At 35.3% G+C, this 26,737-nt stretch overlaps 1 protein-coding gene across 23 annotated transcripts in view; it reads left to right on the forward strand.

Moving 5' to 3' along the window:
- The first annotated feature begins 5,167 nt into the window (after positions 1 to 5,167).
- LOC123546500 (sperm flagellar protein 1-like) overlaps positions 5,168 to 26,737 on the forward strand; it is a 42,788-nt gene continuing 21,218 nt past the window's right edge. For 10 of the 23 annotated variants that reach the window (XM_053550850.1, XM_053550853.1, XM_053550854.1 and 7 more), the window contains exons 1-5: positions 5,170 to 5,531; positions 14,980 to 15,097; positions 18,233 to 18,405; positions 21,037 to 21,118; positions 23,358 to 23,381. In XM_053550850.1, coding sequence (XP_053406825.1) covers positions 5,351 to 5,531; positions 14,980 to 15,097; positions 18,233 to 18,405; positions 21,037 to 21,118; positions 23,358 to 23,381 — 578 coding nt within the window. In that variant the 5' untranslated portion in view covers positions 5,170 to 5,350. Of the gene's footprint in view, positions 5,532 to 10,233; positions 10,346 to 13,078; positions 13,191 to 14,979; positions 15,098 to 18,232; positions 18,406 to 21,036; positions 21,119 to 23,357; positions 23,382 to 26,737 lie in introns of all 23 variants that reach the window. The other 13 variants (XM_045332817.2, XM_045332822.2, XM_045332825.2 and 10 more) reach the window with 5 other exon arrangements.

The raw sequence follows: 26,737 nt of genomic DNA on the forward strand, positions 1-26,737 counted from the left end.
AAGTTATTTATGCGTATCTCTTTGTTTCCTTCAAAGAAACATACTGACACGATATCCGTCAAGTGGCCTGCAAAATGATCTCACTAAAGAGTTGTTTCAAGAAACAATTGTTTCAAAAAGTGACACAAAATGTCTTTTATTTTTATTCATTTTTAATCCATAATAAGGATTTAATAATTAAAAAACGACCTTTAAGGAACTATATCATTTATAAATATTTTATTATACTCAAGAGCCAAATCCTGCTTAATGTTTTAAAGCTCGATTCTATGGTTGAAAGTAATATTTAGGAAACCTGGTTATTCAACATTTTTTCTTATTTGTTTATCAAATACATAAAGACATTTATATACTTGGGTGGTAATACGCCGTACAAATAATTTCAGTCTGACTTCCTCCAATTAACCCCTCATAATTATCGTAAAAAGAGAGATGTAAATCTAGAATTGAAGCAGAAGTGTCCGAGTTGTTAGTTTTATTTAACTGCAGCTCCTGGGGATAAATAGTATCCACTAACTGAGAAAAAAAAAACAACACAAAAAACGGATTATCAATATTAAGCATATGTCAATACATCCGCAAGGATATAAGTTACCAGAAGCCTAGAAAAATTCTCTGTATAAAAAAGCAAACTGGCAGGAAATAAAACGGTCATTAATTGACTACCACCAGGTTATGACCAATGAAGGTAAATACTCCGCACCAAACACAGAAGAGTTATGGCAAAATTTTTCAAATACCCTAAACAACCTTACAGAAAAATGGATTCCATCCAAACGGTCAACTATGAGAAATCAACTTTCATGGGTCAATCAGAACATTAAGAAGCTAATCAGAAGGAAGAACAGGGCTTTTAAAAAGGTTAAGAAAACTATCTCATCTTCTGATCGTAAGAAATTCCTAGACTTAAAGCATCTAATGCGGAAAAAGGTCAAAGAGGCTTATAGCCAGTATCTTGAGCACATCCTAACTTGAACAACACTGATGCCTCACTCCCAGATAAACTAAATACCAAGAAACTGTACTCGCTTATCAAACACTCGAGACAGGAATCTTCCTCTATCCTTCCCATAAAGTATGAAAATAAACTCCACCAGGATGACCAAACTAAGGCAACAGTACTGAACAAACAGTTTCAGTCTGTTTTTAGCTCCAAATCACCACTTAAACTTGCCTCGCTCATCAAAATGAAAGTAACCCTAGATGGTAAATCAGTCCCTACTATGCCAGATACATGTATTAGGATAAGCACAAATGGTATTGAGAAACTTCTCAGCAACCTTAACCCCTATAAGGCCAGTGGTCCTGACAAAACCAAGCCTATAATACTCAAAACATTCTCTGTAGAACTATTCCTCATCCTTGAGGTCATATTCCAGAACTCCCTGGAGGACGGGTCACTTCTATCCCAGTGGAAATCCGCATATGTTGCCCCCATTTTTGAAAAAAAGGTGGTAGGTCAAATCCAGTAAATTATAGGCCAGTTTCATGACTGTGTCCTTTGCTAAGTTCTTGAGCACATTGTTCCCTCATCTATAGTTAAGCACTTCACCAACCATGTTATTCTGTATAACCTGCAGCATGGTTTTAGGGAAAAAAGACCATGTGGTTCTCAGTTAGTTATGTTAGTAAATGATCTGGTCACTTCAGTCTATAATAAGAAACAAGTAGATCTTATACTATTAGACTTTAGTAAGGCTTTCGACAAAGTTAGCCATGAGAAAGTTCTTATAAAATGCATGAATATGGAGTCAGAGGTAACACACTAAGACGGGTCAAAGGCTTTTTATATAATAGGATCCAATTAGTAGTCCTAAATGGCACTGCCTCTGATGCCATCCCAGTATCGTCAGGTGTCCCACAGGGGTCTGTACTTGGTCCCCTGCTCTTCCTAGCTTACATAAATGACCTCCCACAAAACGTCAGCTCCAAAGTCCGTCTGTTTGCAGATGAGACGGCAATATATCTAACTCTGACATCTGCAGACCAATCTGTCAGTCTCCAAAATGACCCTCAAACTCCTAGAAAAGTGGGAGTTGGAGTGGGATACGGAGTTCAACCCCTCCAAGTGTCAAGTGATTCACACCACTAGAAGGAAACTTCCTATCCCTACCCAGTATTACCTATATGGAGTCCAACCTGAATCCGTCAGCCCAGCTAAATACCTAGGCGTGGATATCTCAAATGACCTATCATGGGACAATCACATAAACAGGTCAACCAAGAAAGCTAACCAAACCCTAGGGTTCTTACGAAGAAACATAAAGGTCAAATCCCAACCCATTAAGGCCATTGCTTACCAGACTCTTGTCCGCCCCAGCTTGAATATGCCTCCGAGGTATGGTCGCCCCGCACCCAAACTCAAACTGACCAAACTGGAAGTGTCCAGAGGAGAGCCGCCCGTTGGATCAAGACCGACTACGGCCGTACTTCCAGTGGTACAGATATGCCACACCCCCTAAACCTACGTCGACTGGATTTAAGGCGTATAGATTCTAGGTTATCACTCTTCTACAAGATTCATCATGATCTGGTTGCTATTCCAATCGTAGATTACTTGACCCCAATGACCCGCTATGTCCGCTATGGCCATTCTCTAAGTTATAGGTTAATTACTGCAACCACTGACTATTACAAGTTTTCTTATATTCCAAGAACAGTGTACGATTGGAACCAACTTCCCCCGAGTGTTACCCACGTCCCTACCCTAGAGCAGTTCAGTGCTGCAGTTTGCAGCCTAGAACATGTCTCGCCCTAGTTATCCTGCAAACTCAAGTTTTAATATTTTTTACATCACCAAATTTATTTTTAGTTTCTTCCACTCTTAATTTTTTATCACTATATTCTTTCTCTTCCTGATTTTGACGCGCAAAATGTCTACGTTCCCGCAAGGGGATTGACGTCAACGGCAGGTAGATAGATAGAAACATATCATCTAGATAGCGTGATGTACTATTAAATGCAGTAATAAAATCTGCCTGTGCATCTGGGGGAAAGGTACAACATAAAATCTCTTTAATAATAATGAAAAACAAATCTGCGACAAGAGGTGCACAGTTTGTTCTCATGTAAATACAAGTTACTTGTCTGAAAACTGCATTCCCAACCCTGACGTAACCTAAATATTGTTCAATGAAAAGGAAAGGGCTTTACAAACTTTGTGACAGGTCCACATAATATAATTTTTACAATGAAATTAGTAAACAATGCTTTGTCTGAATTTCAAGCAAGAAAAGTAGCATTTTCACAGACAAAAGTTTTTTTTTATTAGGGCAGTTAGTTTTTATATATATTTTTTAAGTTATATGGTCGCACTAAACTACTTTACATAGAGCATGATGGTATCAGGGCCTGCACTCTTGACTAGATTTGCTCTTTCTTGATAGGCAGAACTCAGGTGGTTGTTCTCGAGGGCGGGAAATCTGTTCAAGTTGCTGTGACATCTGGTGTGCCCCAAATGGTCGATACCCAGGCCTCTCCTCTTTCTTACACACATATTAACAAAATCTGCACAACAGCAAATATAACCCTTGTTTTCATACTTAACATGAAACTAAAAACAAAAAGGTTGAAGAAATGGCATATAAAACTCTCGTCATGCCTCAGGTAGAAAACTCATCCTCAGTCTGGTCGCCCTACATTAAACTTAAAATCAATACAATAGAAATGGTACAAAGAAAAGCAATCAGATGGATATAAAACATGTACTCCACATATGATAGTGTCTCAGATGTGCAAAATACTCACGGTTAAGATCTTTGGAGAACAGACGAGCTAATACAAAATCAATTATGTTTTTAGAGTTTTTTTATTTTTGTTTTTTTTGTTTCTTTTTGTTATTGTTTGTTTACTTTTTCCCTTGCGCGCACGGATTCAGTACGGTCTGCGTGACGGGTTTAAATCAAGGCTGAGGCTATCTGCACGACGGTCGTGCCGATAATTTTCCTTATTCCTACGACCGTCGTGTCGATTTTCGTAATACGCACGACAGTCGTGCGAATATTTTCGTTTTTCGCCGACGATCTGCTGACATGACGGGAAAGTCGATTTTTTTGTTATTGATACAACTAAAAACTGTATACATATTGAAATTTAGTAATCTTTTCTGAAGTTTTCCCTTTTTTCTTGGAGATTTTTTCTCACTTTTAACAAAAAGTTGCATTACTGCACTTCTTATGCTTTAAACATGGTCAGTGATGTTAGAATTCATTTATGACGCTCGAAAGACATAACCCCTTTTGTATTCATTTTGTCACATAAATAATTCTGAAAAGTCTCATTAAAAAAAATCGATCTAGATCTACTACCCCTTTTTTGGGGGGGGGGGGGAGGTTACCGGAATTAATTTTTCAAAGCCTTATCAATCTCCATAAAGTACAATTTTAGCATGCATGCACCTACTCGATAATGTTGAATCACTTACAAATTGCTGGGGTAAGGTATAATTGTTTACTGTCTTAAAATAGGGTCGCTCAAAAGCTCTACAGAGCTTATGTTAACTGTTTCACAAAGCGACGGTAATAATTTACTTACCTTTGCTTACACACGATTTATTGAGAAAAACATATATAAAATAAATAACGGCATGAGTTATGCTAACTATATTATTAAATTATGCAAGATATATGTTCTTTGCATTCTTTGATTATTTGCAATGGATGTATTATTCAATTAATTTTACAAAATTACTAATATTAATAAATAGACTTAGGAATAATGGTTGTTTTAATATCCATCAAAGTCTATTTATTGAAGCTCAAATAATGAACATGATGCTGTTACAGCCACAGGCACCAGTATCGGACCTGGGACAAAATATGTTTGTTTTCATCCTAAATGAATTCAAAATGAAAAATATGTAGTGAAGTATGAGCCCCCTTCAAAAGATACATATGTCTACTGTCTACAGTAGACATATGTACCTTTTGAAGGGGGCTCATATTTCATTAAATATTTTTCATTTAGGATGAAAATAAGTCCATATTTTTGTCCCAGGTCCGATACTGGTGCCTGTGGTTACAGCTAGTATTTTTAACTAAGATATATTACGCCAAAAGTAGAAATGCCACCGAAACACACGTCGTGCAGATAAGAATACTAATCGGCACGACCGTCGTGCGGATAAGAAAAATAATCGGCACGACGGTCGTGCCGATAGACACTTCCTTAAATCAAATCTCGGGCATTGTGGGAAGCCTCGTTACCGAGATAAACAAATGTCTGACCGACTTCACGACAAAACAGCAATATTAGTGTTTTATCCTGATCATTAACTCAAATAGTTTTATTTTCATCCATGTAAGGTGTTGATTTTCAACGAACAGGGTTTGATAACGTTCCATCAAGAGACATGGCTACCAAAACTAAAGGAGGAAAATCAAGTTCCCATTCTCACGATCATCACCATGAAGGACATGAAAAAATGGAAGAGCCACTTGATGAGCAAGAACTGGAATCATTATACGCATGGGTTGATAGTATTCCACTTTCCAGACCGAAACGAAATATAAGCAGAGACTTTTCAGATGGAGGTAAATAAAAGATGTAGAATCAGTGGTAACATAATTTCCCGATAATAAAGCAAGTGTCTCGCCATCCAGTAACCGGATGCCAAGCCCGCGTTTTAGCCATACGGGTGCGGGGGATGGGTAGATTCCATTTTAACAAGTCCCCACTGACTTTGACTATTTATTTTAGGAGGGTTGTGTTTAAATTCTTGTTAGAATAACAGCATTGGTATGGGGCAAGTAGCACTAATGGAAAAAGCAGGGGTGTGGGGGAGGAAACCCTCAAAGTAACGTGACGTAATGATGTATTTCCGACCGGGGACCGCTAAACTGGAAGTGTCCCCGGGGGATTTTCAAGCTGTCCAGTAATCGATTTCTTAATGGATAAGTTATAATTCAATATAATTTTACTTTTTATCAAACTTAATCAATACTTATCTTTAAAGAAAAATTTTGTGTGAATAGTGACAGACCAAAGTATGTTTTTAATCGTCTCGGATAAATTACTGTATTTTCAGCGGATAAAACAAAAGTTTGCCGAAATCAAAAAACTTATTTGCTCCCCTGAGCATGAAGAGGATTAAGTAAGTATCTGAAAGACAATATTAGGGATACTAATGTTTTGAAAATCGTATAATATTATCAAGTTATTTTTGTGTACAAAACATTTTCCATATTCCTAACTGATACAGATTCTACACATTTTTATTGTCATTATTATTATCATCAAGAATTCAAATTTGATTTTATGATAAAGGTACGAAAATAAAAAGATATTTTTCAAAATCATTTTCAAATATAGAACTAATCTGCGATTTGAAAAGAACATAAAATGAACCACAAAACCATTGTGAAATACAAGATTTTCACCTAGTAATTCATTAAAAAAAAAAAATCATTATATTTGAAAACAATTACTTACAAAATATTTTTTTCTAATATTTTTACAGTGCTATGTCATTTTTTTTTTTTTTTTTTTTTTTTTTTTTTTTTTTTTTTTTTTTTTTTTAAAGTTAGGCCATGATGAGAGTGATCCTCATGGTGTGGCTTGGATGCGGCATTGTATATGACCTGTGTACTGTGTGGTATCTCCCCAGTTGATGGCACATAATTATGTAGTTAAATGCTCTCTAACAATCAGATGACAATCATCCACTTCTATTCTTTTCGCCATTATTGATTTGGCAAACTTTCGTTTTATCTTCTGAAAATGCAGTTATCTGTTGGAGACAATAATATATTTGAGTATGCATTCATACAATTTGTTTTCTGAAGATAAGTATTGGGTTTATTAAGTAAATAACATGTAAAATTGTATTAAATCATTACTTTTTAGCTCACCTGTCACAAAGTGACAAGGTGAGCTTTTGTGATCGCGCGGTGTCCGTCGTCCATGCGTCCGTGCGTGCGTGCGTAAACTTTTCCTTGTGACATCTCTAGAGGTCACAGTTTTCATGGGATCTTTATGAAAATGGGTCAGAATGTTCATCTTGGTAAATTCTAGGTCAAGTGTGAAACTGGGTTACGTGCCATCGAAAACTAGGTCAGTAGGTCTAAAAATAGAAAAACCTTGTGACCTCTCTAGAGGCCATAATTTTCAATGGATCTTCATGAAAATTAATCAGAATGTTCACCTTGATGATATCTAGGTCAAGTTCGAAACTGGGTCACGTGCTTTCAAAAACTAGGTCAGTAGGTCTAAAAATAGAAAAACCTTGTGACCTCTCTAGAGGCCATATATTTCACAAGATCTTCATGAAAGTTGGTCAGAACGTTCACCTTGATGATATCTAGGTCAAATTCGAAACTGGGTCACATGCCATCAAAAACTAGGTCAGTAGGTCAAATAATAGAAAAACCTTGTGACCTCTCTAAAGGCCATATATTCATGGAATCTGTATAAAAAGTTGATCTGAATGTTCATCTTGATGATATCTAGGTCAAGTTCGAAACTGGGTCACGTGCGGTCAAAAACTAGGTCAGTAGGTCTAAAAATAGAAAAACCTTGTGACCTTTCTAGAGGCCATATATTTCACAAGATCTTCATGAAAATTGGTCAGAACGTTCACCTTGATGATATCTAGGTCAAGTTCAAAACTGGGTCACGTGCCATCAAAAACTAGGTCAGTAGGTCAAATAATAGAAAAACCTTGTGACCCTCTAAAGGCCATATTTTTCATGGGATCTGTATGAAAGTTGGTCTGAATGTTCATCTTGATGATATCTAGGTCAAGTTCGAAACTGGGTCACGTGCGGTCAAAAACTAGGTCAGTAGGTCTAAAAATATTCACATATTTTCGGGACTTTCATTTTCCTTTACATTTTTAGCTCACCTGTCACAAAGTGACAAGGTGAGCTTTTGTGATCGCATGGTGTCCGTCGTCCGTGCGTGCGTCCATCCGTGCGTCTGTAAACTTTTCCTTGTGACATCTCTAAAGGTCACATTTTTCATGGGATCTTGATGAAAATATGTCAGAATGTTCATCTTGGTAAATTCTAGGTCAAGTTCGAAACTGGGTCACGTGCCTTCAAAAACTAGGTCAGTAGGTCTAAAAATAGAAGCACGGTTAGAACCTAGGCTAGGAGTCTGCTTACTGGTTGGCTAGACACTTCCATTGATAAAAGGTTATTTTTCCTTCAGTTATGCCACTTTTAGTTGACTTTCGGCTAAATTTGTACATTTTGTGCTGAACTCCTACTGTTTCCATCCAATTCAAATGAAACTAAGTATGTCTTACCAACATGAAGTTGCATGCACATATTTCCGGGACTTTCATTTTCCTTTACATTTTTAGCTCACCTGTCACAAAGTGACAAGGTGAGCTTTTGTGATCGCATGGTGTCCGTGGTCCGTGCATGCGTCCGTCTGTGCGTCCGTAAACCTTTCCTTGTGACATCTCTAGAGGTCACATTTTTCATGGGATCTTTATGAAAATATGTCAGAATGTTCATCTTGGTAAATTCTAGGTCATGTTCGAAACTGGGTCACGTGCCATAAAAAACTAGGTCAGTAGGTCTGAAAATAGAAAAACTTGTGACCTCTCTAGAGGCCATAATTTTCAATGGATCTTCATGAAAATTGGTCAGAGTGTTCACTTTGATGATATCTAGCTCAAGTTTGAAACTGGGTCACGTGCGGTCAAAAACTAGGTCAGTAGGTCTAAAAATAGAAAAACCTTGTGACCTCTCTAGAGGCCATATATTTCACAAAATCTTCATGAAAATTGGTCAGAATGTTCATCTTGATGATATCTAGGTCAAGTTCGAAACTGGGTCACGTGCGGTCAAAAACTAGGTCAGTAGATCTAAAAATAGAAAAACCTTTTGACCTCTCTAGAGGCCATATATTTCAGGAAATCTTCATGAAAATTTGTCAGAATGTTCATCTTGATGATATCTAAGTCAAGTTCGAAAGTGGGTCACATGCCTTCAAAAACTAGGTCAGTAGGTCAAATAATAGAAAAACCTTGTGACCTCTCTAAAGGCCATATTTTTCAATGGATCTTCATGAAAGTTGGTCTGAATGTTCGTCTTGATGATATCTAGGTCAAGTTTTGAAACAGGGTCATGTGCGGTCAAAAACTAGATCAGTAGGTCTAAAAATAGAAAAACCTTGTGATCTCTCTAGAGGCCATACTTGTGAATGGATCTCCATAAAAATTGGTCAGAATGTTCATCTTGATGATATCTAGGTCAAGTTTGAAAGTGGGTCACGTGCCATCAAAAAGTAGGTCAGTAGGTCAAATAATGAAAAAACGTTGTGACCTCTCTAGAGGCCATATTTTTCATGGGATCTGTATGAAAATTGGTCTGAATGTTTATCTTGATGATATCTAGGTCAAGTTTGAAACTGGGTCAACTGCGGTCAAAAACTAGGTCAGTAGGTCTTGAAATAGAAAAACCTTGTGACCTCTCTAGAGGCCATACCCTTGAATGGATCTTCATGAAAGTTGGTCAGAATGTTCACCTTGATGATATCTAGGTCAAGTTTGAAACTGGGTCACATGCCTTAAAAAACTAGGTCAATAGGTCAAATAATAGAAAAACCTTGTGACCTCTCTAGAGACCATATTTTTCGATGGATCTTCATGAAAATTGGTCAGAATTTTTATCTTGATAATATCTAGGTCATGTTCAAAACTGGGTCACATGAGCTCAAAAACTAGGTCACTATGTCAAATAATAGAAAAAACGACGTCATACTCAAAACTGGATCATGTGGGAAGAGGTGAGCGATTCAGGACCATCATGGTCCTCTTGTTTAATTATAACTTTACAATGTTACAACGAATTTTGTACCTTTTGTACTTTGAACTCCTACAGTTTCCACCTAGTTCAAATGAAATTTGGTATACATTCCCATTTCTTTCATATGCTCCTTTTTAGACCTTACAATAATACAACTGCATTTGTACCTTGGATACTAAACTGTTACAGTTTTTATCCCATTTAGTTAAAACTTGGTATACATCATCAACATGAAGTGGACAATCAAGGACATATTGTCCAATTTCTCCTTTTGGACTTTGTAATGTTTTGCTATCAAGCATGTGCCATACATTGTTGACATCATTTTGTTGTAGGTACTATATAATAATGGATGTTTTAAATGCATGACATGTGCCAATCAGTAATTGTTCATTTACAGCTTTTTATCTCTAAAACAAAGTTTTTACAAGTTAATCCTTATACTTGGAAGTCTTTAATTTTTGCTTTGTTATATTAGTGCTGGTCCTAGAGATAATAAAGCACTGCTACAAAGATAAATTTACTGGAAAAGTATTACCATCTGCAAATAAATTCCTGTTAAAAAAAGACAACTGGACAGAGTTAAACAGGTATCTGTATAATTTCATGGTACAACAGGTAACTCAACAATGTTGGAATGAACAATAATTCATGATAATTGAACTGTTTACTTGATAAAATCTGGGTAAAAACTTTTTTTTTTTCATGTTTAAGCCATTTTATTTTACATGAGAAATAATATAGATCAGGATTTTTTCTGTTCTCTGGCTTATCTAAAGTCTTAGTGAAAAAGTAACTTTCTGCGAGCTATTTGATTTGTCTGAATTGTGTGGATTGGTGCATAACTAAGCAAAATACTCAGATTTTATATTTGTAACAGTAATGCATGGTTTGGCCAAACTTAAATTAATCCCCAATAGATTCTGTTCAATCTTTGCAACCATTTTGGTAATAAAAAACCCTTAGCCTGCTAAATTTCTAAAACGGACTGGTCCATCATTCAGTTTGGGCAGTACCATTTATTATTACTAGGGGTGTTCACTGAAAATTTACTGACTGAATAGCGAACAGTGCAGATCATGATCAGACTGCGTGGATGTGCAGGCTGATCTTGGTCTTAACTGATCGTAAAGGCAGAATCACTTGCCCCCAGCAGGCTAAAGGTTGAACTCTGGAGTTATTTCCTTACTTTTTCCAGTTCTTTTTGTAAAAACAAATAATGAATAACAATCAATTTTGCTGGGAATATATTTATTCAGTAAGAACGTTAAAATGTCAAATATAACTTGGGAATGATTTAACCATTCTCTTTTTACAGGAGGTTCTACCCAGGTGCCCGCTCGTGAGGAAATAATGCACGGAGGGGCACCTCGGGTCTTCCTCCACCATCAAAGCTGGAAAGTCGCCATATGACCTATAAATGTGTCGGTGCGACGTTAAACCCAACAAAATATATAAACAAAATCTTTTTACAGGAAAAACTGCTTTCATGTATCCTAACACTGGCAACATAGTAAATTAATTAGTTTTGTTTAAACTATGCATTACTGACTCCAGCCAAGAGAAAGGTTTTACTTCAGTCACCAATTGTCAGTTATAGTTCATTTCAATATTTATGCCTTGGAATTCTTTGCCAGTTTCAAAAACCTGTAGAATACATACGAAAATCCATTTAAAATCATTGGTGGTTGCATTATCTGTTTATTTCATCCATTTTCTTCAGTAAAATATATACTTCTATTGGCTATCAACTCATCTGCATTAAGAAATGTATGTACTCATCAAGAACCAAACAAACACTGTTTAATTCTGAGCAATGTTATAAGTTTCATCTGAAAAGCTGGGGTTTCATTATTTAAGTAATGCATTCTGTTGAAGTGGAAGGTGGGTTTTGCAAAATATAGAGGGGGCTCTTAGGGTACCAGTACTCCCATTTAGAACTTTATTTGATACAGGATAAGTAGCCAAGGTTTCAGACCACTATAGCAGGGTGAAATCCCCATCCCCTGTCCGTTAATGCATGTGTAATGTTAAATTTACTAAAACATTCAAATTAACCCATATTATGCTGAATACAACTGATTCTGCCATTGCAACCAGTGTAGATCATGATCAGCCTGCACAACCATGCAGTCTAATCAAGATCTGCACTTTTTGCCATTCAGTCAGTATGTTTTTGGTAAGCACCCCTTTCAACAGATAATCTGTCCAAATTGAAAGATGGGCAAGTTCATTATAGAAATTTAGCAGGGTAAGGGTTAAGTGGATACTTTTAGACCAATAGGTCAAGGTTTTAAAACTAAATTATGAGACTCTGATATGATCTATTTGATGGGCAGTTGCTAAGAACTTGGCTTTATTTATTACTGGATGAGTATATACTGTAGTAGATGTTAGAATAGACAAAATTCTGCTAATGTGCCCTGTATGTGTTGTGTTGTGCAAGTGAAACCTTTCTCAGCTATTCTGTTTATTATAATAATGAATTTTACACATATAATGAGGGCTGAATGGAAAATTGTTTTAACATGTCAAACTTCAGACATTTTTCCATTTAAAGCCCTCAAACTCTGTCAGCTTATTAATTTGAATCCTTTTAATGCTAGGTATATAGAGACAGACGAGAGAGCATCATCTTCTACAGCTGATTGTGTTTCTTCTACGCTTTTTATTGCTGACTTTTTCCCTATGAATTCTTTATGCATATTATATCACTACACATAGTATGAGACCTGCCAGAGAAGTTGCAACTGTTACTTGTTGCTTTGGATTCGAAGTGTACACATCATTATGAGTTTTATATTTTTGATTTCATTTATTCAGCTTTAAGTGTGAACTTTATTGTTCATATAAATTAATAAATATATTATGCTGTCAATACGTATTGCAAGTGTTCAGTGTAGTTGACATACCTGAAAAAAACAATTCAGTAAAAATGCCATAACATTTTCAGCCCAGGGATGCAACTAGAAACTAAAAAATGTTTGAGGTAGAATTAGTGAGGTCCTGAGGGCATGTTCCCAGAAGCATAACCAATGAGTGAGGTCCTAGCCCGATCAGGACATTGTACTTGAGAAAGAAGCATTTTGACGTGTCCTGGGACTTGTTACCAGAGGCAAAAACTTTTACAGAGGTCCTAGAGCACATTTTGTAAGGTCCTTTAAGGAAGGTCCTGGGAAATGTTCCCCATGGGCAAAACCTTTTAGAAAGGTTTTTGCTTTTTCTTGTTTTCCAAAAATGTTCCTGGAGCAAATATGCCTCAATGTAGCTATGTATAATACTGTAGTCGTAAGTATTCTAAATATTGTACCTTGTACTTTCAGTTCTTGTAGCAGAAATTATGCATCATTGTTTCCCAAAAATGGTTGAAATGCATAATTACTGTGCAGCAAATTCTACTTCCTCAAAACTTGCAAATTGGGAACTTCTTAACAGGTATAGTACTGTGAGCTTGTCGTCAAGTTATTGCGGGTTCTTCCTTCTGTGTGTCACGGAGACTGTTATATTGTAATCAGTGTTTTACTCATAATTGTTTCCATATCACTCCCTTCATCTGGTTACATTGTTACAAAAAAAAGTTGCAATTTTTTGTCTATGGTCAGCAGTTTTTTTATCATATAAAAGCGTTTAAAATTATTCACAGAAAATATTGGTTGTCTTTAAAGAACATCTTAGTACAAGTTATTTAGCAGTCATTAGCAAAGAATCGTTGCTAAATTCTAAATATGAATAGCTGTGAGAAGATCTATCAGACCATTGCGGACATAACTTATGAAGGTTGTTTAAATACAACTCTAGAACTGCTGACCAGTCTAGGAATTGTGATTTCTTTTTACTAAACTGTTCAGGAATTTATTTTTATCAGAAAAATGCATTATAATGTTTAGAATATCGTTTTTTACACAGAATGGTTCTTTTAGTTCAAGCTTTGGTTGCAGTGTTCCAGTGCTAAGGCGACTATAAGTACATGTAATTTTATCAATGAAAAAATCTTACTGTGTTATATTTCATCAGAACATTGATAAAATTACAGTCCAGAAATGGTAAGGCTGGCAGTGTTATGTTCCCTGTAGTCTTTTACAGTAACTGTACTTGTAAAATACAGCATGAAACAAATAGGTCATATAAAAAAATAAAAAAAAATATAAAAGTTGTTTAGTTAACAAGTTGTAGGTGTTAAGATTTTAACGTGTAGATTGGTCAAACTGTAGCAATATTACAAACTTTTGTTGAAGCAAACTCGAAAAGCAAAGATACAGTTGAATCAAGTTTATGCATATAAATCATAAATATTATCCAAAGTCAGTTACTTAAAAAAAAATTATTTCCCCACAAACGAAGTTTGTGTAGTAATTTGTATGGTCCATGGCCATTTTCCTTAGGGTTACTATATTTTAAATCAACAAACCCCTGGATAAATCAAGCGTTCTGCTCATCCTCTTGCAAATCATCTATGTTTTACTGAAGTTTAAGTATACTTCAAAGAAATTAGTGAAAGATTTAAGATATGTTGTAAACTTGCATTAGTTTCTTAGTTCTTACCATTTCATTTTTGTTCAGTTTAAGATGCATGCATCAGTTTAGCTTACATCTCACTTTGGTTAAAGGTTTTCCTATGTCGTGTTCACTTCAGATCCAAAGCAAAGCACACAATGTTATCAGAGTTGCAGCTTTTTTGTCAGGCTTGGCCTCTTTGAATATTTACTTTTAAGCCAAGTTACAGTAAAAAATGTGTCTAATGGCTAGCATAAAAAGTGCCGTTTGTCATGCATGTTTTTCTGTAGACAAATCGGAACACTTCTGTTAATTTGAGCCGTGCCATGGGAAAACCAACATAGTGGGTTTGCGACCAGCATGGATCTAGACCAGCCTGCGCATCCGCGCAGTCTGGTCAGGATCCATGCTGTTCGCTAACAGTTTCTCCAATTCCAATAGACTTTAAAAGCGAACAGCATGGAGCCTGACCAGACTGCGCGGATGCGCAGGCTGGTCTGGATCCATGCTGGTCGCAAACCCACTATGTTGGTTTTCTCATGGCGCGGCTCATTTAATGGTCATTTGAGATATTTTTTACTGTATCAAGACAAAACTATTGATGGTAATAACAGATAAGCAAATTTTATGTTTCTAAACTAGGTTGCTGTGTTGGAAGAATAAAGTTTAGGCTAGCTGTGTAGTTTGATGTGATTCAGTGTTTTAGTATGGTGTTAATCCATATTTTCAGTGTTAGTGGCTGAATGTATAAAGCATTTTTTCCCGGACGACGGCCTTGTTGATTTACACAGCTATACCACTGCAAATGCTACAAACAAAAAAAAGGAAAACTGGTATTACTTAAACAGGTAAAATGAACAAATGGATTGATAAATGTTATTAATATAAATGTCCAGAAATTTCAAAAGTTTTGAATGATTAATATATTGACTAGATAGGATACCGAAGGGATAATATTTTTAGCTCACCTGTCACATAGTGACAAGGTGAGCTCTTGTGATCACCCTTTGTCCGTTTTCTGTCCGTACGTCCGTCAACAATTTCTTGTCTGTACGATAGTGGTTTCATTTATGATTTTATTTTAACCAAACTTGCACACAACTTGTATCACCATAAGATCTTGATTCCTTTTTATATGCCCGAAGGGACGTATTATCGCCTCAGTGTCCGTCTGTCTGTCTGTTGGTTAGCAATTTCCCTTCTGCTCTGTAACTCTTGAACCCCTTGAAGGATTTCAAAGAAACCTGACACAAATGTTCACCTCATTGAAACGACGTGCAGAGCGCATGTTTCGGATGGCTTACTTCAAGGTCAAGGTCACACTTAGGGGTCAAAGGTCATATGACTTTGTTTTGTGTGTATATTGCTCTGCATTTGCGTTGTATTACAGTGCTCTTGTTTTTATTTGGCAGATCCTTCTTTTGTTCACTTACAATAATTTTTTTAATTACTTCCCTTTTATGTTACTATAAATAGCTTATTTAGTAACTTTTTTATTATTGGCTGTAGGGAAAAACCGAGACTAACTTTTCTGTGGTACAACATGGATGATACCTTCAATTTTTAGGTGTATTTTGACATATCTCTACCTTGTACGACTTATTTTTTCTTTTTGGTTTAATTTTTTCCCTTTGTTGTTGATCTTGATTATGATTTTTTTGACCTTTTTGTCCTTAAGTGCAATAATAACAGGTGAGCGATATAGGGCCATTATGGCCCTATTGTTTGTTGTTTTAATGTTGCTGCCTATATAGATGTAACAGTCCAAATATTTTGACTCATTATCTGGCATGAAAAATCAGATTTTAAACTGTCTAGAGTTTAAACATATTAAACACTTAAGTCTTGTCAACCAAAAACATATCCATTTTCCTCTGAAAGCTGCAGTTCTTTTTCAAAAAAAAAATATGGTAATTTAATTTATTGTTAAGAGATTATGTAACTTGGTCTCAGTATACTTCCTAATTATTAATTAATAGAATGTCAAAAATACAATGCAGGGAAAAAACACTAGATTCTATGATTCTCTTTTAATGTTATCATATTAGCTACTCATTCACAGATACAGATATGTTCTAAAATGTTCCATATTGCATAAAACATATGAAACACAGAAATTTAAATATAACAAAAATCTCTTGTAAAATAATAAATGCAACGTTTTGCACACCATCTGACATATCAGGCAGGTCAGTGGTAGCTTCTTGCAAGGTGCCAGACTGGATGGCAAACAATTTTGATAATACAAACTGCCATAACTTGTGAGGAGTGCTTTCCCTTGACAAGAAATGTAATGAATGTTGGTCTTTAGCATCCGATTACAGTTTGTTTTGTATAAATACTTTTGGAGTTACTTTTTTGGTGAATCATGAAAATGTCATTCTTACAAATTTTCTTGCAGTCAGACAATAATGTTAAGTTTCACTTGCCAGGCAATTGGACCAATAGTTTCTCAAAGCCTGAATGCAAGACATGACAGTCTTCTACCTGACAGTATTTAGGTCTAAAAAAAAATTGTTTGTTTCCGGTATCCCGACCTACCCTAAATTTTTGGCCCGACCCTAAATGTTTTTATGGCCTTGGAGAATATTCTTTTCAACTTTTTAATCAAAAGGTGCAAAACTGCACTTTTTATGCTTTAAACATGGCCATTGATGTAAGAAATCAACTTACTGATGCTCTAAAGTCATAAACCCCGTATTTGTATTCATATTTTGACACAAAAATTATTTCCGAAAAGTCTCCCTTAATAAAAAATAAATAAAAAAAATAGAAATTTTTGACCTACCTACCCTAATTCTTTCGAGCATGTTACCGGAAACAAAGATTTTTCTTAGGCCTTATGTAATCAGTATTTCTGATGTATTTACTTAAAAAACACAAAATAATGCTTTAATGTAATCAAAATTGTGCAAGCACTTATTTAAACCTGTCTAGAACTGGTCACACATACAACATAGTATTACATGTTTTCTACTTTACTTGATAGAAGCAGCAAAACTGTCTCTAAATTTGATTGACATGTTTCATGTTATACTCATTTGAGCTGTGAAACTCTTGTGAACAATCATAGGGTCCTTAGACTCTCTTGTTTAACCTTTAGCTTGCTGGCGGCAAGTGATTCTGCCATTGGGACCAGTGCAGACCAAGATCAGCCTGCACATCTGTGCAGTCTGATCATGGTCTGCACTGTTCGTTATTCAGTCAGTAAATTTTCAGCAAACACCCCTTCAAATAATCAATGGTTTTGCCCAAAGTGAATGATGGATCAGTCCATTATAGAAATTTGGCAGGGTAAGGGTTAAAGATAATTTCAATATTTATTAAGGTTCATCATCTGTGAATGAATGGCTTTAAGAAAATAAAATTCTTTTAATAGTGATTACAAATTAACACACAAAAGTATATGGTATTGAGTATTATTTCAATAGTTTCTTTGAAATAGATGCTAAGATATTATAGCTGTAGCTTTGATGTTCTCTGTGTGTGCTGGACTGGCTTCACTGATTGTGCTTTCTTTATAATTGCAGTTAATTTTCTGAAGTTAAGATATCTGATACTTGTTTTTTCATTTGTGTTTTTAAAATCTTTTTAACAATCAATTTCTTGTTTTTATTAATAATTTTTTGAACTACATGTACTTACCATTACTAATTTTTTGTAAATATGATTTCACTTTTGTTAAAACTGTAACACTAAATTAAAAATATAATTGTTCATATTTGTTGTTTTACATTAATTGCAAGTTTTAATTCGCAAAATATGTTATAGAGATTTCTATTGTTTAATTATCACTTTTGAGTGGCAGTTTTCGTAGTTTAAATATTACACTTGATTTTTTAAATAAATATTACTTTCAGCACTTTGAATCACTTTATTTCCAATTACTAACAAAAATGTTAGCAAAATTTAAAATAAAATGACAGAAAGCTAGAACCAAGCTCCTTTAATAATTTCACCTTTTTATGTGTTTTATTTTTCAGAAAAGTATTTGCCAAAATGAACTTTGAATTAGCGGAGGATGTTATCAATGATTTATGTTGTTGTAAACCTGGGATGATCGAGAAAGTCTTGCTGATGTTACAAGTGAAAATAAAGAGAGCAGAATATGCCCGAGGACGACAAAGTGATAAACCAGAAGCTGATCAACATCAAAGTATGCTCCCCCAACATAATAGTGACATAATTCATAATCATTGAATTTTCTATCTGTCAGTCCATACTTTGCATGTTCAAAGTATAACTTAACAGGAGAGGCAAACTGACACAGTGTACTCCAACTACAGCAAATTATTTTTGATTTCTAAAATACTCTATTTATTGAGCAGGCTAGTTGTAAGTTTCTCAATTTCTACAATTGACAGTGCCAACTACTAAACTTGAGCAGTTCTATCAGTGTTCACCAAACCTGGTGAGAATGTTTGTGGAAATATTGTCTTGACCAAGTTCTGTAACCACTCTTGTTTTAAATTTATAATTGCTTGTCCGGAGCCTAACTTAAAAACGCTGCAAGGGATTATATAGACTTAGAATATAGATAAGTGACTATGAGGAGTGGTGCAGTATACTAGAATTTTAGCTCAGTATGAACTTTGAGTTCAGTAATTATTTAGTTATTCCCCATTTTAGCTCACCTGTCATAAAGTGACAAGGTGAGCTTTTGTGATCACGCAGGGTCCGTCAGTCCGTGCGTGCCTGCTTGCGTGCGTGCGTAAACTTTTGCTTGTGACCACTCTAGAGGTCACATTTTTCATGGGATCTTTATGAATATTGGTCAGAATGTTCATCTTGATGATATCAAGGTCAAGTTCGAAACTGGGTCATGTGCGGTCCAAAACTAGGTCAGTAGGTCTAAAAATAGAAAAACCTTGTGACCTCTCTAGAGACCATATATTTCACAAGATCTTCATGAAAATTGGTCAGAACGTTCACCTTGATGATATCTAGGTCAAGTTCGAAACTTGGTTATGTGCCTTCAAAAACTAGGTCAGTAGGTCAAATAATAGAAAAACCTTGTGACCTCTCTAAAGGCCATATTTTGCATGTGATCTGTATGAAAGTTGGTCTGAATGTTCATCTTTATGATATCTAGGTCAAGTTTGAAACTGGGTCACCTGCGGTCAAAACCTAGGTCAGTAGGTCTAAAAATAGAAAAACCTTGTGACCTCTCTAGAGGTCATATATTTCATGAGATCTTCATGAAAATTGGTCAGAATGTTCATCTTGATGATTTATAAGTCAGGTTCGAAACTGGGTCATGTGCGGTCCAAAACTAGGTCAGTAGGTCTAAAAATAGAAAAACCTTGTGACCTCTCTAGAGGCCATATATTTCACAAGATCTTCATGAAAATTGGTCAGAACGTTCACCTTGATGATATCTAGGTCAAGTTCGAAAGTGGGTCACGTGCGGTCAAAAACTAGGTCAGTAGGTCAAATAATAGAAAAAGCTTGTGATCTCTCTAGAGGCCATATTTTTCATGGGATCTGTATGAAAATTGGTCTGAATGTTCATCTTGATGATATCTAGGTCAAGTTTGAAACAGGGTCATGTGCGGTCAAAAACTAGGTCAGTAGGTTTAAAAATAGAAAAACCTTGTGACCTCTCTAGAGGCCATACTTGTGAATGGATCTCTATAAAAATTGGTCAGAATGTTCATCTTGATGATATCTAGGTCAAGTTCGAAAATGGGTCACGTGCCGTCAAAAAGTAGGTCAGTAGGTCAAATAATTGAAAAACGTTTTGACCTCTCTAGAGGCCATATTTTTCATGGGATCTGTATAAAAGTTGGTCTGAATGTTTATCTTCATGATATCTAGGTCAAGTTTGAAACTGGGTCAACTGCAATCAAAAACTAGGTCAGTAGGTCTTAAAATAGAAAAACCTTGAGACCTCTCTATAGGCCATACCCTTGAATGGATCTTCATGAAAATTGGTCAGAATGTTCATCTTGATGATATCTAGGTCAAATTTGAAACTGGGTCACGTGACTTCAAAAACTAGGTCAGTAGGTCAAATAATAAAAAAAACCTTGAGACCTCTCTAGAGGCCATACTTTTCATAAGCTCTGTATGAAAGTTGGTTTGAATGTTCATCTTGATGATGTCTAGGTCAAGTCTGAAACTTGGTCAACTGCGGTCAAAAACTAGGTCAGTAGGTCTAAAATTACAAAAATCTTTCGACCTCTCTAGAGGCCATATTTTTCAATGGATCTGCATGAAAATTGATCTGAATGTTCGTCTTGATGATATCTAGGTCAGTTTTGAAACTGGGTAAAAACTAGGTCACTGTGTCAAATAATAGAAAAAACGACGTCATATTCAAAACTGGGTCATGTGGGAACAGGTGAGCGATTCAGGACCATCATGGTCCTCTTGTTTTAAACAGTTTAAGATTCAGTTTTTTGCCCACATGATTCCATATATATCATCAGCATGTTTATAAAGATTTGTGATCCATAGTTGTTTCATGTGGGGAAGTTGTCCATTTCTTGTACAGAAAAAGGAAAGTGTTAGGTGAAGTGACTGCCTGTGCATCACTTAAGTATTGAAAATGACTATGCAAAATAATTGAAATAGACCAGAATTATCAATGATTCATTATGCAGTGTCTGCTCTTTATCTAGATTTTTTTTCATAACTTGCTAAAAAAATTGTTTTATAATGACAGAAATTTTAGTTAACAGTAAAGCATTCTGACCATTTAATTAAGATGTAAGTAAGAGGAGATTTCGATGTCACAATGTAAAAACAATGTATATTGATATAGTTTGTGAAATGTATTTTCCAGTGACACCAGGTAGAAAAGATAGTAGAATGGTTAAAGTGGGTCTTGAGGATACCAAAGGAAGCAGATTTGTCAAAACAAAACAGTAAGTATGAACAAACTTTAAAAAATATAGTCCCGCTGGTTACATACGTTACATGTTGTTGACTAAGTCTGTATGATTTTCTGGTTATGTTTACGACATAATTTTGCCTGATTTCAGATGCAGTATTAAACTGGAACTTCGTCAAAGTGTATTGAATGGTCTCAAAATTTCAGTTTCTAACTGGCTCTTTTTAAAATTGATCAGTAACATGGCTGCAATATTAGACTGGCTTACAAGCTGTTTTATGACCAGGAACATTGTCTGTTAAATAGGATAACATCCATATTCATCTGTTTTAAAGCAGACATCTGTTTTAAAGCAGATTGTACTAGCAAATCTTTGCGACAAGTTTGTTTTAATTTGTATTTTCATTAAAATCAAAGTAACAGTTTACATACAGTTTTATTTCCAGATTTTGCATTGCTGTTGCAGCCCTTTGATTTGTTGAACTTTATGAAAAATTAAAGTAAAACAACAGATATAAGAACCGAGTTTTAATGGGTCTGAAATTCTTTTTTTTTCTGTTTAAGTTAACTACAATATACATATACTGAGATATAATCTGTTTTATGTGTAATAACAAGTTAATATAAATAATATTTCACAGAGATATCGAGAGACTGTAAGTTCCTCATGAACATGTTGTAGTCCTAACTGTCAAACCTCTTATAATATGCCACAACTTTTGATATTGTATCACAGTTTATAAATTTTGATTTTTTTTTCAACCAGGTTTTTTTTTTTTTTTAATTTAGAATGTAGTTATTAGTTTTGCCATCTTGTTGGGCAGACAGAAGGATGTTTTGTGTAAAAATCATATCCACTCAATAGTTTTATTTTGGGTTGAGATATATTGATTATTGATCTGTTGATAGGTAAGAAAAACTAAGGTTGGGACTGCATATGGAATCAGTATTTTAGTGATAAGAAAAGAAAACAAGTTCATCAAAGTGTAGATCATGGTAAAAAATAACCATTAGGGTACTCATTCTGAGACCTAGGTAAGAGCATTGGTCTATGGATGGCAGGGTCGCGAGTTCGATCCTCGGACGGGGCGTATGTTCTCCGTGACTATTTGATAAATGACATTGTGTCTGAAATCATTAGTCCTCCACCTCTGATTCATGTGAGGAAGTTGGCAGTTACTTGCAGAGAACAGGTTTGTACTGGTACAGAATCCAGGAACACTGGTTAGGTTAACTGCCCGCCGTATACTGTTGAAAAATGGCGTTAATCCCAAAACAAACAAACAAACATTCTGTGACCTTTTTCAAATCCGTCTTGTATGAGTGGTTTAAGCAGTTGGTCAATAGAACCATCTTTAATGTTCAAATTTTGAAGCACTTTGGTTCAGTTCTTGATGATGGCAGCTGTTTCTTTTTCTTTTTTAATCAATTTAACAGTTTAGAAAACCTGTTTTTCAAGAAATTTCAGTGTCTCTTTTTTTTTTTTTTAAATGGTCTGTCTGATATATCTCAAGATGTTTTATTGCACTAAACTTCCAACTTTTATATTCTTCATTTTGGTAATTTATGCGTCAAAATGCTTTTGATTTCAACTAGTGTACTGATATAGCTTGAGATGAAAAAAAATATGTACATTGGCAAAAGCTATATGGTGAAATAGAATAGTTTAGTATAAATCTGAAATACATAAAGTGATATGAGTATAATTATAGCAATTGACTTCCCCAAAGTTTATTTCTTTTTCATCCTTTGAAATTAGATCCTCGGAATTTTTTTTTTCAGTTTTCCCATATAATTTTCTCTGTATGTAGGTGCAGCATACATGTACGACAAAAATACTGATGCCTCAAAATTTATAACCCAAATATTCAACATTTCTTTGATTGGTATTAATGTTAATAGAAAGGTAAATTTGATATCTGTGGAACATTATTGCTGTCTTAAATGCCCTGATGCAGAAATTGATGATGGTCAACATGTTTAGTTCTATTTGAAGTGTGACATTTGTATTATTTCACAGGTATATTTTATTGGTCACATGACAAGAAAAGAAATTATTCAAAAATTCCAAAGAAAAGGTTTTGTTTTGCTCTCTGTCTCTGTCTGTCTGTCTCTCTCTTTGAGCACTTATCAAAAATACATTTCAAATAAACTTTAAAATTTTTACTATTGTAGCATTAACTAAAAAAGAAGAATGTTTTAACACTGTTGTTGAATCTGTTTGTTTAATCTTAAAAAGTTTCGGAAAGATATATATTTCTTATGTTCAAAAGGTATCAAAAAGACATTGAAAATGTGTAAGTATTAAGTTGATCTGAAGTGAATCCAAGATCTAAAGTCCTTGTTAGTGCAACTGTCAAAGAATAAGGAGAGCTACTGCACTCACCCTGATGTCACAGTCACCATAGGCTTTGTGTTATTCTCTGGTTCAGCCATCTCAATTTTACTATATCTTTCTATATCACCAGACATCACATTATAGGTTTTTCTTGGTAAGGTGCAGACATCTGGTTGTTTAAGGTCAGGTATCCTAAAGGTCAAGGTCACCTAGATTAATTTTTAGCTCACCAGAGCCAAAGGCTCAGGGTGAACTATTCTGATCACTCACTGTCCGGTGATTTTTTTTTAAATCATGACCCTGGGGTCAAAATTGACCCCGCTCCAGGGGTCACTTGATTTTACATAGGAAAATCTTCAAAATTTTTCTTAAAATAAACCAGAAGGCCTAGAGTTTAGATATTTCACATGTAGCATTGCCTAGTGGACCTCTACAAAAAATTTTCAAATCATGACCCTGAGGTTACTTGATTGACATACAAAAATATTCAAAATTTTCTAAAAATAAACCAGAAGGCCTAGAGCTTAGATATTTGACTTGTAACATTGCCTAATAAACCTCTACAAAATTTGTTCAAATCTTGACACCCCCCATCCCCCACTCCCAGGGTCAAATTGGCCCAGGCCCAGGGGTTACTTGATTGTACATAGGGAAATCTTTATAAATTTGCTAAAAAGCTTAGGTCTTAGATGTTTGATCTGTTACATTGCCTAGTAGACTTCTACAAACTTTGTTCAAATCATGATCCCCGGGGTCAAATTGGCCGCGCCCTAGGGGTTACTTGATTGTACATCGGAAAATCTTCCAAAAAATTTCTAAAAATCATCAGTTTAACATTTGAAAAATGTAGCTCATATTACTCAGGTGAGCGATCCAGGGTCATCATGACCCTTTTGTATAATTGTGTTGGTTAAAGTTTTATGGCATACTTCTTAATACATCTTAAGTACTGCTCTTATAATCATCAAACCTCACAATTGAGCTGCACAGTCTGGTCAGGATCCATACTGTTCGCTTTCAAACCCTATTGCAATTAGAGAAACAGTTAGTGAACAGTATGGATCCTGACCAGACTGCGCGGATGCGCAGGCTGGTCTGGATCCATGCTGGTCGCAAATGCACTATGTTGGTTTTCTCATGATGCGGCTCACACAAGGATTGATCTTAGTAAGGGCAGAAATCTTTAGGTTTAGACAGCTGAAAGGTCAAGGTCACGGGTTGTCCATATTGTAATGGTGCTAGTTGAAACTTTATGGCAACCTTCTCAATTTCACTGTATCTTCTTAACTACTGCATCTGTAATAATCAAACCTTATATAATGATATAAGTTATGAAAAGAATAAGGTACATGAAACACACAGACAAGACGGGTCAGTTTCAATACTTTTAATATAATACCGACATTTCGACTATTTAGTAGTCTTCATCATTGAAATAGTAAGAGGCAGGCATCTTTTGGTTTCGAGTCACACACCACAAAATATTCATTTTTTTAATTTACTAGTTATATCTAATTATTTCATATATCTCTTCCGTCTCCTTAATATTTGTCATACACCCTGTCCCTCCGCCCCCACTCCAACTCACAAAATTACATTTCTCACACTTGCTTATACCATATAATAATAATACCTTGGTAAATTTTTTGGAATAGTCAAATGGGCTGTTCTTCTGACAGCTCTTGCTTTTGTCCTTGTTGACTTTCTGTTTGTATGAAAGATGTCTGTGAAATATTATTGTTATCCTGTTCACTAAACTTTGTTGGCTATTAACATTATTTATAGTTTCATCTGTTATTTAAATGTGGAGACAGATCTATATGATACATGAAACTGTTAATTTCTTTATCCATTGGAAGAAATCATAAAAGAACTGTTTACATAATTATGCACAGCACAATAACAAAATCGAGATTGGGCCTGAATGCTCCATTAAAACGGTTAAAGTAAGTAAATACCGCTACAGGTAGTTGTTGGCCAGCTTCCATTTACCTCATTCAAACATTTATAGATTATCATGTTAGGTTAAAGCCCTTGAAGGTGATATTTGATATGTGCATATGGTAAATCTTTTCTGCTTATCAGTTATTTTTAGCTCGACTATTCATAGAATAGTAGAGCTATTGGACTCGCCCGTGTGCAGGCATCTGTCAGCGTCCCGATTTGGTTAAGCTTTTGTATGTAAGCTGGTATCTCAGTAACCACTTGTGGGAATGGATTGAAACTTCACACTCATTCACTGTGATAAACTGACTTACATTGCACAGGTTCCATAACTCTATTTCGCTTTTTTTTTACAAAATTATGCCCCTTTTTCAACTTACTAATTTTTGGTTAAGGCTTTGTATGTAAGCTGGTATCTCAGTAACCACTTGTGCGAATGGATTGAAACTTCACACACTTATTCACTGTGATAAACTGACTTACATTGCACAGGTTCCATGACTATATTTTGCTTTTTTACAAAATTATGCCCCTTTTTCGACTTAGAAATTTTTGGTTAAGGTTTTGTATGTAAGCTGGTATCTCAGTACTCACTAATTGGAATGGATTGAAACTTCACACACTTGTTTACTGTCATGATCTGACATGCACTGTGAAGGTCCCATAACTCTACTTTGCATTGTTACAAAATTATGCCCCTTTTTCAACTGAGCAGTTTTTGGTCAAGTTTTTGTATGTAAGCTGGTATCTCGGTATCCACTAATGGGAAAGGATTGAAACTTCACACATATGTTCACTGTCATGATATGACATGCAGTGCAAAGGTTCAATAACTCTACAATACATTTTAGAAAATTATGCTCCTTTTTCAACTTAGCATTTTTGGTTAAATTCTTATATGTAAGATGGTATCTCAGTACCCGCTAATGAGAATGGATTGAAACTTCACACACTTGTCCACTGTCATGAGCTGATAAGCACTGTGCAGGTTCCATAACCCTATTTTGTATTCATTAAATTGACAAGGCTGTTGAATAGTTTAGCGTTGCTGTCCTCCGACAGCTCTTGTTTTTTTACATTATCCGTCCAATACTTTGGTAAAAGAAGTATGAACTTTATTCTGCTGAGATTTACTTGTGTACTACTGGTGTTTGCAGAGAAAAAGATATTGAGTTTGAACCTAAAAAGAAAGTAAAATTTAAGGATGAAATGGATAGCATAGATAAAAAGAGCCAAAGGTACTTTGATGTGGTAACATAAAGTCCTATGTATTATCACCAATGATGCGTCTTAACCCTTATCATGCTGGACATGATTGATTCTGCTTTGGCGACAAGTGTAGATCATGAACACATCTGTGCAGTCTGATCA

The sequence above is a fragment of the Mercenaria mercenaria genome, chromosome 9 (assembly GCF_021730395.1).
Source record: "Mercenaria mercenaria strain notata chromosome 9, MADL_Memer_1, whole genome shotgun sequence".
NCBI lineage: Eukaryota > Metazoa > Mollusca > Bivalvia > Venerida > Veneridae > Mercenaria > Mercenaria mercenaria.